The 14,773-nt window shown below is 31.7% G+C and overlaps 1 protein-coding gene across 1 annotated transcript in view; it reads left to right on the top strand.

The window, feature by feature from the left end:
- Positions 1–14,773, top strand: part of LOC102807741 (BLOC-2 complex member HPS3-like) — a 64,043-nt gene that overhangs the window by 18,191 nt on the left and 31,079 nt on the right. Inside the window, exons 5-6 of the mRNA XM_085508393.1 lie at positions 9,449–9,693; positions 12,225–12,358. Coding sequence (XP_085364519.1) covers positions 9,449–9,693; positions 12,225–12,358 — 379 coding nt within the window. The remainder of the gene's footprint in view (positions 1–9,448; positions 9,694–12,224; positions 12,359–14,773) is intronic.

Raw genomic sequence — 14,773 nt, 5'->3', positions numbered from 1 at the left:
ACTTGATATGTAGGTACCTTGGGTGGACCTGTGTCAGATTTGTTCATTTCATTATGATATCATCAATTCTCCATTTTTGGCAAATATTTTTAAATTCTTCCTGAACACTACCAAAGCTCAATTGCTTTGATACTTGATATGTAGGTACCTTGGGTGGACCTGTGTCAGATTTGTTCATTTCATTATGATATCATCAATTCTCCATTTTTGGCAAATATTTTTAAATTCTTCCTGAACACTACCAAAGCTCAATTGCTTTGATACTTGATATGTAGGTACCTTGGGTGGACCTCTGTCAGATTTGTTCATTTCATTATGATATCATCAATTCTCCATTTTTGGCAAATATTTTTAAATTCTTCCTGAACACTACCAAAGCTCAATTGCTTTGATACTTGATATGTAGGTACCTTGGGTGGACCTCTGTCAGATTTGTTCATTTCATTATGATATCATCAATTCTCCATTTTTGGCAAATATTTTTAAATTCTTCCTGAACACTACCAAAGCTCAATTGCTTTGATACTTGATATGTAGGTACCTTGGGTGGACCTGTGTCAGATTTGTTCATTTCATTATGATATCATCAATTCTCCATTTTTGGCAAATATTTTTAAATTCTTCCTGAACACTACCAAAGCTCAATTGCTTTGATACTTGATATGTAGGTACCTTGGGTGGACCTGTATCAGATTTGTTCATTTCATTATGATATCATCAATTCTCCATTTTTGGCAAATATTTTTGAATTCTTCCTGAACACTACCAAAGCTCAATTGCTTTGATACTTGATATGTAGGTAGCTTGGGTGGACCTGTGTCAGATTTGTTCATTTCATCATGATATCATCAATTCTCCATTTTTGGCAAATATTTTTGAATTCTTCCTGAACACTACCAAAGCTCAATTGCTTTGATACTTGATATGTAGGTACCTTGGGTGGACCTGTGTCAGATTTGTTCATTTCATTATGATATCATCAATTCTCCATTTTTGGCAAATATTTTTAAATTCTTCCTGAACACTACCAAAGCTCAATTGCTTTGATACTTGATATGTAGGTAGCTTGGGTGGACCTCTGTCAGATTTGTTCATTTCATTATGATATCATCAATTCTCCATTTTTGGCAAATATTTTTAAATTCTTCCTGAACACTACCAAAGCTCAATTGCTTTGATACTTGATATGTAGGTACCTTGGGTGGACCTCTGTCAGATTTGTTCATTTCATTATGATATCATCAATTCTCCATTTTTGGCAAATATTTTTAAATTCTTCCTGAACACTACCAAAGCTCAATTGCTTTGATACTTGATATGTAGGTACCTTGGGTGGACCTGTGTCAGATTTGTTCATTTCATTATGATATCATCAATTCTCCATTTTTGGCAAATATTTTTAAATTCTTCCTGAACACTACCAAAGCTCAATTGCTTTGATACTTGTTATGTAGGTAGCTTGGGTGGACCTCTGTCAGATTTGTTCATTTCATTATGATATCATCAATTCTCTAATTTTTGGCAAATATTTTTAAATTCTTCCTGAACACTACCAAAGCTCAATTGCTTTGATACTTGATATGTAGGTAGCTTGGGTGGACCTGTATCAGATTTGTTCATTTCATTATGATATCATCAATTCTCCATTTTTTGCAAATATTTTTAAATTCTTCCTGAACACTACCAAAGCTCAATTGCTTTGATACTTGATATGTAGGTAGCTTGGGTGGACCTCTGTCAGATTTGTTCATTTCATTATGATATCATCAATTCTCCATTTTTGGCAAATATTTTTAAATTCTTCCTGAACACTACCAAAGCTCAATTGCTTTGATACTGATATGTAGGTACCTTGGGTGGACCTCTGTCAGATTTGTTCATTTCATTATGATATCATCAATTCTTCTTTTTTGCCAAATATTTTTGAATTCTTCCGGAGCGCTGCCAACCTGATTTCTTTGATATTTGGGGTGTACATTATTTTTGTGAACAATCTGTTCTTGACTTGGCTCCCACTATGTTCTTGTAGGACAGCGGAGTTATTTTGACCACCAGGTTGCTTGTTGAGTCCATGAGAAGCTACTTACAAAATTGTACCTGATTGGCCACCCAACACTTGCACTAAAAGTCAGACCAATCAAGGAGCAGCTTGCTTGTTGAGTCCATGAGAAGCTACTTACAAAATTGTACCTGATTGGCCACCCAACACTTGCACTAAAAATCAGACCAATCAAGGAGCAGCTTGCTTGTTGAGTCCATGAGAAGCTACTTACAAAATTGTACCTGATTGGCCACCCAACACTTGCACTAAAAGTCAGACCAATCAAGGAGCAGCTTGCTTGTTGAGTCCATGAGAAGCTACTTACAAAATTGTACCTGATTGGCCACCCAACACTTGCACTAAAAATCAGACCAATCAAGGAGCAGCTTGCTTGTTGAGTCCATGAGAAGCTACTTACAAAATTGTACCTGATTGGCCACCCAACACTTGCACTAAAAATCAGACCAATCAAGGAGCAGCTTGCTTGTTGAGTCCATGAGAAGCTACTTACAAAATAGTACCTGATTGGCCACCCAACACTTGCACTAAAAGTCAGACCAATCAAGGAGCAGCTTGCTTGTTGGCAAGTTTTTCAACATACAAAGGTCTGCATTGTATACTGTAAAATGACTAATTTTCACTGGGTTTAAATTTCGCTGATTTACCATTTCAGGAATATTCAGTGGGTTTTAAATTAATGGTTTCATCATTTAGATGATGTGTTCTATGTTAAATTTTACATATTTACTGTGTTTTAATTTAGCGCATTTTCCAGTCAGCGAAATGAGCAAAATTAAAACCCAACGAATAATTAATCCTTTTACAGTATATGCTTCAACTGAACTGTATTTTTTTTTTACAAATATGTTAGTGTATCATTTTACAGATTTTGTGTATTTATCTATACATGTATATTCTTTATTAATTTTGGATGTCTTGTTCAAATATTTGGGAAAAATATGAGAAAAAATTATTATGCAAGTTTATTTTGTGACAAAAGTTAGCCGTGACAGGGTTGACTGTAAAGTCACAATAACCATGGAAACTTCTGTATAATACTGGTAATAGTTGTATTCCAAAACATACACTGTACAATATTAATACACACTTCATGAATGAGCAAGCACTGTATTGAATTTAATCTATTAGTAGTGTATTTGCTTACATAATTTACAGAGGTGTTTGATCAAAATAAATAATATTTTAGTGTAAAAGTACTGTAAAACCATTTGGGTTTTTAATTCACTAATATAGCAGAGAAACAATAAGTTCTATTGTTATTTTACAAGTTCACATGAATTTAATTTAATGAAATTTACTTATCAATAAAAATAGCAAAATTAAAAACCAGCGAATAATTAATGTTCAAAGATGACATGGTGGAGCTGTTCATATATTAGGTAATTGCCTGTCATTATCAATCCATCCGTCTGTTGTTTGACATAAATGCTTTTTCCCACTTCTTTGGATACTTAGTATGTAGGTACCTTCTATTAGATTTGTTCATTTTGTGAGAATGTTATAAATTTTTTTATTTTTAGTGAATATTTTTGAATATTTGTGGTAAAAAGTGATATTTACAACTTCTTGAAAATGAGCTAATTGTCTCAATATTTAATATGCAGACACTTTGGGTAAACCTCAGTCAGATTCGTTCTTTTTGTGACCATCTATATTTTTGTCAATTTTGGTTAAAGATACTATCTTTGATTTCTTATTGATTGCCTTGATATTTTATATGTAGGTTATATTTAGGTGAGTTGAACACTCAGATTTGTTGATTTTCATCTTACTTAGTTCTCTTATTTTAGTGAATATTTTTTTCATTTATTAAATTTTTGGTAATTTCTGACATCTATTTGAAAACCATCAACTAAATTGTTCTGATATTTCAATGTAGGTGCCTTAGATGGATCTCTGCAAGATTTGATTCATTCCTCAATCAGATTAATTCGTTTAGTGTTGATAAATAAAATTTTCTCATTCTAGTAAATAATAACCTTCAGATGGTTTTTGTATGGTAAGGAACATAAATACAAAGAAATACAAATGCGAGAGATAAAATTAAGAGGGAAAAATAAAAGAAAAAATTACAGTGAAATAAAAGAAAAAATAAATTAATTACTTTCTGTGTTTTTTTTGGTAAAAATCCATGCTCGTAAATTACCTAATTTGCATGATAATTAGCTAATTTTTAGCTGTTCTATGACTGTTCCACTGATATCTAAAGAACCACTCATTGGATTTTGATGAAACTTGGTACATAGATGCTCTGAACATATGCGCAGATTTGATTAGTGTTTGGTAAAAATCCATGCATATTAATTACCTAATTTGCATGATAATTAGCTGATTTTTAGCTGTTCCATGATTGTTCCACTGATATCTGAACAACCACTCATTGGATTTTGATGAAACTTTGTACATACATACTCTGAACTAATGCTAGGATTTGATTAGTTTTTGGTAATAATCTGTGGATACTAATTACCTAATTTGCATAATGATTAGTCAATTTTCGGTTTTTCCACTGATATCTGAAGTACTAATCATCACATTTCAATGAAACTTGGTACATATATGTCATATGACACTGCACAGACCTGATAGTTTTTATGGTAATATTAGTACATATTAATTACCTAATTTGCATAATTAATTAATTTTCAGCATTTGATATAAGTAGTGAGCATTACATTTCAATGAAACTTGGTACTTACATACTCAAGGACTATGCAGAGATTGATTTTTTCCGATAAATATTTGTGCATATTAATCGCCTAATTTGCATAATTAGTTAATTTTCAGCTTTTCCCACGGGTATCTAATTACTAATCATCGCATTTCAATGAAACTTGGTATATAGATCCTTTAGGACTATGCAGAGACCTGATTAGTTTTAGGGTAAATAATTGTGCATATTAATTACCTAATTTTCATAATTAATTTTCAGCTTTTCTACTGATATCTAAAGTACTAATCATCACATTTCAATGAATCTAGAATTATGTAGACCCAATTAGTTTCCGAAAAATATTTGTGCATATTAATCACCTAATTTGCATAATTAACCAACTTTCACACTGATATCTCAGGTACTAAACATCACATATCAATGAATGTATATGGATGCTGTAGAACAATAGACAGACCTGAATAATTGTGGGTTAAAATCTGTACATATTAATTACTTAATTTGCATAATTAACCAATTTTAAGTTTTTACACTGATATCTAAAGTACAAATTATTCCATTTCAATGAAACTTAGTACAAAGATGCTCTAGGACAATGTACAAACCTAATTAGTTTGGGGTAAAAATCTGTTCATATTAATTCCCCAATAAGCATAATAATTCATAATTTGTTGGTTCTAATCACATTTCAATTAAACTTGGAAACATAGATTTTCTGTTACATTGTGCAGACCTCATTAGTTTTACACTCAAATCTGTTCATATTAATTTTCTGATTTGCACAATTAGTTTTCAGCTATTAAAGTAATTTTGAATTATATTTAATGTGTCTCCAATACTCTCAGCACATGGGAGTTCTTTCTAAGCTTTCTTTGATTAAAAATTGTGCTCTTCAAATATTTTGCTAAGGCTATGTTATTCTCCATATTCTTTTGAAATATGGAATTCACATTCATTGTGTACATATTTATTGCACACTCATTAAACAGTTTTTTCTTTGTTCTATATAGCAAATCCAAAATAGCAGGAAATGTTTCTCATCTTCTAATGCTTCAGTAAATAAGATATTTCTTTCCCATTATGCATCTGAAGTAACAAAGTTTTATCAGCCGACAGGCTGAAATTAAGGTGTGTTTTTCAAACAAAATTGTGCAGGCCATAGCATCGAACATATTAAAGAATAAATGTGTACAATACATATGACGATGGTATTTTGACATTGTACCAGTGAGCATAGAATCCAGAATATATAGAAGTGGTAGAATAGCAGACATAATACAACTATGGTGCTCATCCTAAGATTAATCAAAACTATAAAAAGACAAATATATCAATAAATTATTATTGAGTGATTACATTGTCTTTTATACCCTAGTCTTTCTACATCAGAGAAGCTGGGTCTATGTCATCAGTTCTACGAAGGCGATACTATTTTCACCTAGTTCCAATTGTTTTTAATAAATGAGAATAAATAGTGTTTTTTTTTAATTTGCTCGTTATGATAATGAAGTGCGAATATATTGTGCTTACAATGTATGTCGTTGTTGGGGGTGTCATTGTCATCTTTATAACATCTTGTGGACAGGATAACTTGAGTAATATTTTTTCAATCTTTCTCAGACTTTGAAATATAATATCGACCAATATATAATCTCGTTGCAGTTCAAGATTATTAAAGTTGATGTCTGTATTTAGGAAAATGTGCCTCATTTGCTTGAGTAGAAACATGACACCAACTCAAATTAAATGTAATTACATACTGACAAGATTAGCTTGAAGGTTCAAATCAAGGAAACATGGACAACTAGCACATTTATTTTTACCTTGCCTGTATTGTATTTATTGCATTGTCAGCATTTTTAGTCCCCGTTCGAACACAGTCCGAAAACAGAGACTTATATTTTGACCTCCGTGGGTTCGTGCGTGCGTGTGTGCATGCGTCCGGACCTGTATCTTAGAAATGCCTGGACCAATCACAATCAAACTCCACACATACATCATACATGATATTATACATATGCACGTCAATTTGTTTCACGATCAAATTCAAGATGGCCGAATGGTGGCCATTTTTGTGCTAAAAATCATCAAAATCAAGCATTTCTCAGCTGTTTACAGATGGAATTTGTTCAAACTTAGTATATACAGGACCTTGGTGCACATCATTTTGTTTTACGATCTGATTCAAGATGGCTGAATGGCGGCCATTTTTGTGCTAAAAATCCTAAAAATCAACCATTTCTCGGCTGTTTACAGATGGATTTAGTTCAAACTTGGTATATACATTAGACATTATGGGATCTTGATGCAAATAATTTTGTTTTTCATATAAGATTCAAAATGGCCGACTGGTGGCCATTTTGTTTTAATGAATGTGGTTCTCGTCCATATCTCTGACTTGCTTTCACCGATTATGTTCAAATTTTAAATATTCATTATACATCATGTCATAGATAAACAGATATATTGGTTTGACGGCCCTATTCAAAATGGCCGAATGGTGGTCATTTTTGTGCTAAAAAATCATCAAATATCAAGCATTTCTGGCATTTATGGATGGATTTCGTTCAAACTTGGTACATACATTAGACATTACGGGTTCCTGATGCACGTCATTTTATTTTTCAGATTGGATTCAAAATGGCTGACTGGTGGCCATTTTGTTTTAATGATTGGGCTTCTAGAGCCATACATGTATCTCTTAAATGCTTTGACTGATTATATTCAAATTTTATATATTCATTATACATCATGTTATATATATACACATGTATTCAAAATGGCTGATTTGATATCTCTCAATATGGACAAGTACTTGTTTGACGATCGATACAAATGTCAATCATTTTAATGTTAAAAAATCATATTCCTGACATGGTTATATTCCAGCTATATTACTATAAACAAAACTATATATCTTAAATTCGATAACTAACAGGGAATGTGCCATGCATGGCTTGTTCAGTGTATCCCCTACAAACACCCACTCCACCCCTAGGATCTGTACCCAATATTTTTGATAAATTAAGTTTTTTCATTGAGTTTGTAACTATGTGACATCAATTTCATCATGAATCACAGTATATCGTTAGTTCGCAAATCATGGGCAAGGTGATCAGTAGTTTTAGTATGTTTTTTGTCTTTAATTTTTGTCTTCAATCTGTTACAAAATATTTGTAATCAAAATGCTGTTATGTAAATATTACCTTTTCATTTTCATTTTCCCTAGGTATATGTTTAAGTAAATTCGAGGTGAATTCAGATTTTGCACTACTTTGCACATAGATGCATTGTGGGAAAGAACTTCTCAGAGATGCATTGTGGGAAAGAACTTCTCAGTGTTTATAATGGAAAAATCTATTATCACATTGAAAACTCACTAAATAAAATTTTTATTAGGCATATAAATATGATTTACCATAGAAACCAGTGCAAAAATTACAAAAATCTATTTTTTTTTTTTAAATCTAGTGTCCCTTAATTTTTTTTTTTTCACTTTTGGTATCGTAAGGATATAATAAGAAAAGCATGAATAAAGATGACTTATAATCTTCATTTTGACTCCAACCTCAGAGACAACAATTACACCCAGAAAGTTCCAGAATGTGCCTTACATACAATGAGCTTGCAGCTACTAAGAAATGCTTTATTTCCGCTTGGAATTTATTTTTGCTATTTTTACTGAAGTAGTGATTCAGTGAAAATAAAATCCAGCAAATTTAACTTTTTTCCGATATACTGATCAAAAATCAGTGAAAATAAATTCCGTACAAAAAGTCATTCCAGCAAAAATTAATTCCGGGTAAAATTAAGTATAGTACAATAATGAGAAACGAATCTTATAAATATATGACTATAAACGAAACCAATTAGTAATCTAAAACCCCATAAGACTATTTTTTGTCAATTTTGACAAATAAATATGAATATTATATTGATACGATATCTGTCTAAATAGATATAATCTATATATAACTGGTAATAGGTTTGTAAAAGTCAATAAAGAGCACCATGTACATTCTGTCTGCTTCATCCTAAATTTACATTGAAATTAGAGTAATTTGTGAAAAATAGCTCTATATTTCTATGACAATTACAACATCCATCTACTTGTTTTTTAGCTCCGCTGTTGACTTTGCCAAGCGAAGCTTATCATTGATTGTTCTTCGTTGTCGTATGTTGTCTTTTGTTGTCCGTGTCAACTTTTTACATTTTTAACTTCTTGTTAAAAACTACAGTTCTTATTGCTTTGATACTTGGTGTATAATACCCAAGGCAGACCTCTCTTAGGTTTGTTCATTTTCTGGTGATATCTTCAATTATCTAATTTTGATAAAAAGTGATATTTTCGAAGTCTTGTTGAAAACTGCAAGTCCGATTACTTTTGATGTTGAACATGTAGGTACCTCAGATAAACCTCTCTCAGATTTCTTCATTTCATGATGATATCTTCAATTTCCTAATTTAGATGAATATTTTGTTATTTTTGGTAAAAAGTTATATTTTCGACTTCTTGTTGAAAACAGCTAATCTGAATGCTTTGATACAATACATACAATTAGGTACCTCAGGTAGACCTCTCTCACATTTTTTCATTTTCTAATGATATCTTCACTTCTTTAATTGAAATGTGCATTGCTAACAGCGGAGCTATCTCAGCCGAGAGGCTGCTTGTTTCATCATTAAAAATAGGTTTTGTATTATTTTCACAGGTAGCAGACGAGATAGATTGGTGGGCCTGAGTTGTTTTGTGAGTGGGTTCCATGAAGGTTTTATGTATGATGTCTACAACTGTGACTGTACACTGTTGTCTACATACAACTACACTGCTAAGTCAAAACTTGTGACAACCACGGACAGTTTACTCCATGCTGTCACACACAATGGTGTGGAGACGTATACTATCAGAAAAATGGCAGCCGCTCTGGTTCAGATCAATGAACCCTCACAAAATTTGGTGAGTTGAATTCTTTTAACCCTTCATCTCAATTTGACATTTAACACTCCCATCACTGATTTGATATTTAACCCTGCCATCACTGATTTGATATTTAACTCTGCCATCACTGATTTGATATTTAACCCTGCCATCACTGATTTGATATTTAACCCTGCCATCACGGATTTGATATTTAACCCTGCCATCACTGATTTGATATTTAACCCTGCCATCACTGATTTGATATTTAACCCTGCCATCACTGATTTGATATTTAACCCTGCCATCACTGATTTGATATTTAACCCTGCCATCACTGATTTGATACTTAACCCTGCCATCACTGATTTGATATTTAACCCTGCCATCACTGATTTGATATTTAACCCTGCCATCACTGATTTGATATTTAACTCTGCCATCACTGATTTGATATTTAACCCTGCCATCACTGATTTGATATTTAACCCTGCCATCACTGATTTGATATTTAACCCTGCCATCACTGATTTGATATTTAACACTGCACATCACTGATTTGACATTTAACCCTGCCATCACTGATTTGATATTTAACACTGCACATCACTGATTTGACATTTAACACTGCACATCTCAATTTGACATTTAACACTCTCATCACTGATTTGACATTTAACCCTGCCATCACTGATTTGACATTTAACACTGCACATCACAAATTTGACATTTAACACTCTCATCACAAATTTGACATTTAACCCTTCATCTCAATTTGACATTTAACACTCTCATCACGGATTTGACATTTAACCCTGCCATCACTGATTTGACATTTAACACTGCCCATCACTGATTTGACATTTAACACTGCACATCACAAATTTGACATTTAACCCTGCCATCACAAATTTGACATTTAACCCTGCCATCATTGAATTGATATTTAACACTCCCATCACAAATTTGACATTTAACCCTGCCATCACTGATTTGATATTTAACACTCCCATCACAAATTTGACATTTAACACTCTCATCACTGATTTGACATTTAACCCTGCCATCACTGATTTGATATTTAACACTCCCATCACTGATTTGACATTTAACACTCCCATCACTGATTTGATATTTAACACTGCCATCACTGATTTGATATTTAACACTCCCATCACTGATTTGACATTTAACACTCCCATCACTGATTTGATATTTAACACTGCCATCACTGATTTGATATTTAACACTCTCATCACTGATTTGACATTTAACACTCCCATCACAAATTTGACATTTAACACTGCACATCACTGATTTGACATTTAACACTCTCATCACGGATTTGACATTTAACCCTGCCATCACAAATTTGACATTTAACACTCCCATCACTGATTTGACATTTAACACTCCCATCATTGATTTGATATTTAACACTCCCATCATTGATTTGATATTTAACCCTGCCATCACTGATTTGACATTTAACCCTGCCATCACTGATTTGATATTTAACACTCCCATCACTGATTTGACATTTAACCCTGCCATCACTGATTTGATATTTAACACTCCCATCACTGATTTGACATTTAACCCTGCCATCACAAATTTGACATTTAACACTCCCATCACTGATTTGACATTTAACACTCCCATCACAAATTTGACATTTAACCCTGCCATCACTGATTTGATATTTAACACTCTCATCACTGATTTGATATTTAACACTCTCATCACTGATTTGACATTTAACACTGCACATCACTGATTTGACATTTAACACTCTCATCACGGATTTGACATTTAACCCTGCCATCACAAATTTGACATTTAACACTCCCATCACTGATTTGACATTTAACACTCCCATCATTGATTTGATATTTAACACTCCCATCATTGATTTGATATTTAACCCTGCCATCACTGATTTGACATTTAACCCTGCCATCACTGATTTGACATTTAACACTCCCATCATTGATTTGACATTTAACCCTGCCATCACAAATTTGACATTTAACCCTGCCATCACTGATTTGACATTTAACACTGCACATCACTGATTTGACATTTAACACTCCCATCACAAATTTGACATTTAACATGTCAGATTTGTTACCTTCTAAAATTAGTTTTCTTGGTTATGTTTTGTTATTTTCAATGACAGTTTTGCTATATAGAACTTCTGATCAAAAGACTGTGTAATTTTTGCTGTAGTCTCAAAACAATACAAAGCTGAATAATTTAATTTTTAAGTTGATTAGCATTGTGTTTTGGCATTTTTATTTTCATAAAAATATTTTTTTCAATAATAATGATAAAAGACTAAGTCAAATATCAAACCTTATAAGATAAAGATACAAATTTCTTTAAGTCAATCTCTCTGGTGCAACATTTTGTTTAATATTTATATATTTTTTATTAATTCTTTTTTTTCTATTGGCTACCAGTTTTGATCAAAATTTTGAAAAAAGTTATTTGGGTTATATTTTGTAATAGGTGACAAATTCATTTTGACTTTCAAAAGGTTTATTGCATAATATGTTGTCTGTTGCCAGGCCATACCACCCGCCACAGCAGATATTTGTCTGATTGGTTTCCGCCAGTTCTTTGATATTACCGCAGTCTCAGCAGCTGACAATTTCATCATATTGGTTTCTAAGGCGATGGATTCACCTAGTGCTACTAAAAAGTGAGACAATCTATTTATTTCCTGTTTAACCTACAATCAATTACAGTCATATTGCCTAAAGAACAATGTATCGTACATGGGAGTGTCAGGTTGTCTTGTTGCTAGGTTACAATGTTATATAATCGTAATGATACCTTTGCTACCTTCAGGTTGATCAATGCAGTTTCATAAAAATCTTTGAAAATTGCTGATACTTTGTGAATAGATCACTTATTGCTACACAGTATCACATGTGAAAAAAGAACCAAGGTCACAAACCAAATTTTTTATATAAATATGATATTAGTTTACGCATATGAATATATAAAGGATAAAAAAAAGCATGTCCGGTTCAATTAAAAAAATATCTCACTTTTTTAGCTCCGCAGTCGACTTTGTCGAGCGGAGCTTATCATATGAGTGATTGTCCATCGTCCGTGTCAATGTTTTACTTTTTCGACTTCTTCTTGAAAACTACAAGCCTGAATGCTTTGATACTTGGTGTATATGTACCTTGGGCAGACCTCTCTCAGATTTGATCATTTCATGATGATATCTTCAATTCTCTAATTTTGGTGAATATTTTTGTCATTTTTGGTAAAAAGTGATATTTTTGACTTCTTGTTAAAAAACGCAAGTCCAACTGCTTTGATATTACATATATAGGTACTACGTGTGAACCTCTCTCAGATTTTTCCATTTTGTAATGATATCTTTAATTTTCTAATTTTGGTGAATATTTTTGTCATTTTTGGTAAAAAGTGATATTTTCGACTTCTTGTTAAAAACCGCAAGTCCAATTGCTTTGATATTACATATATAGGTACTACATGTGGATCTCTCTCAGATTTGTTCATTTTGTAATGATATCTTAAATTCTCTAATTTTAGTGAATATCTTTTTAATTTTTAGTAAAAAATGATATTTTTGACTTCTTGTTGAAAACCGCAAGTCTGATTGCTTTTATATTACATACATAGGTACTACATGTGGACCTCTCTCAGATTTGTTCGATTTGTAATGATATCTTAAATTCTCTAATTTTAGTGAATATTTTTTTAATTTTTAGTAAAAAATGATATTTTTGACTTCTTGTTGAAAACCGCAAGTCTGATTGCTTTTAAATTACATATATAGGTACTACATGTGGACCTCTCTCAGATTTGTTATTTGTTTCATTTGTTAATTTCGTGGTATATCTTCAATTACAGTATCTAATTTTGATGATTATTTTTGGTGAAAAGTGATATTTTTGAATTCTTGTTGAAAACCGCAAGTCTGATTGCTTTTAAATTACATATATAGGTACTACATGTGGACCTCTCTCAGATTTGTTCATTTTGTAATGATATCTTTAATTCTCTAATTTAGGTGAATATTTTTGTAATTTTTAGTAAAAAATGATATTTTTGACTTCTTGTTGAAAACCGCAAGTCTGATTGCTTTTATATTACATATATAGGTACTACATGTGGACCTCTCTCAGATTTGTTCATTTTGTAATGATATCTTAAATTCTCTAATTTTAGTGAATATTTTTTTAATTTTTAGTAAAAAATGATATTTTTGACTTCTTGTTGAAAACCACAAGTCTGATTGCTTTTATATTACATACATAGGTACTACATGTGGACCTCTCTCAGATTTGTTCATTTTGTAATGATATCTTTAATTCTCTAATTTAGGTGAATATTTTTTTAATTTTTAGTAAAAAATGATATTTTTGACTTCTTGTTGAAAACCGCAAGTCTGATTGCTTTTAAATTACATATATAGGTACTACATGTGGACCTCTCTCAGATTTGTTATTTGTTTCATTTGTTAATTTCGTGGTATATCTTCAATTACAGTATCTAATTTTGATGATTATTTTTGGTGAAAAGTGATATTTTTGAATTCTTGTTGAAAACCGCAAGTCTGATTGCTTTTAAATTACATATATAGGTACTACATGTGGACCTCTCTCAGATTTGTTCATTTTGTAATGATATCTTTAATTCTCTAATTTAGGTGAATATTTTTGTAATTTTTAGTAAAAAATGATATTTTTGACTTCTTGTTGAAAACCGCAAGTCTGATTGCTTTTATATTACATATATAGGTACTACATGTGGACCTCTCTCAGATTTGTTCATTTTGTAATGATATCTTAAATTCTCTAATTTTAGTGAATATTTTTTTAATTTTTAGTAAAAAATGATATTTTTGACTTCTTGTTGAAAACCACAAGTCTGATTGCTTTTATATTACATATATAGGTACTACATGTGGACCTCTCTCAGATTTGTTCATTTTGTAATGATATCTTTAATTCTCTAATTTAGGTGAATATTTTTTTAATTTTTAGTAAAAAATGATATTTTTGACTTCTTGTTGAAAACCGCAAGTCTGATTGCTTTTATATTACATATATAGGTACTACATGTGGACCTCTCT

Source organism: Saccoglossus kowalevskii, chromosome 15, assembly GCF_978046115.1.
Source record: "Saccoglossus kowalevskii chromosome 15, keSacKowa6.1, whole genome shotgun sequence".
Classification (NCBI taxonomy): Eukaryota; Metazoa; Hemichordata; class Enteropneusta; family Harrimaniidae; genus Saccoglossus; species Saccoglossus kowalevskii.
The sequence above is the reverse complement of the archived record's forward strand: the minus strand, read 5'-3'. Positions and strand labels throughout refer to the sequence as shown.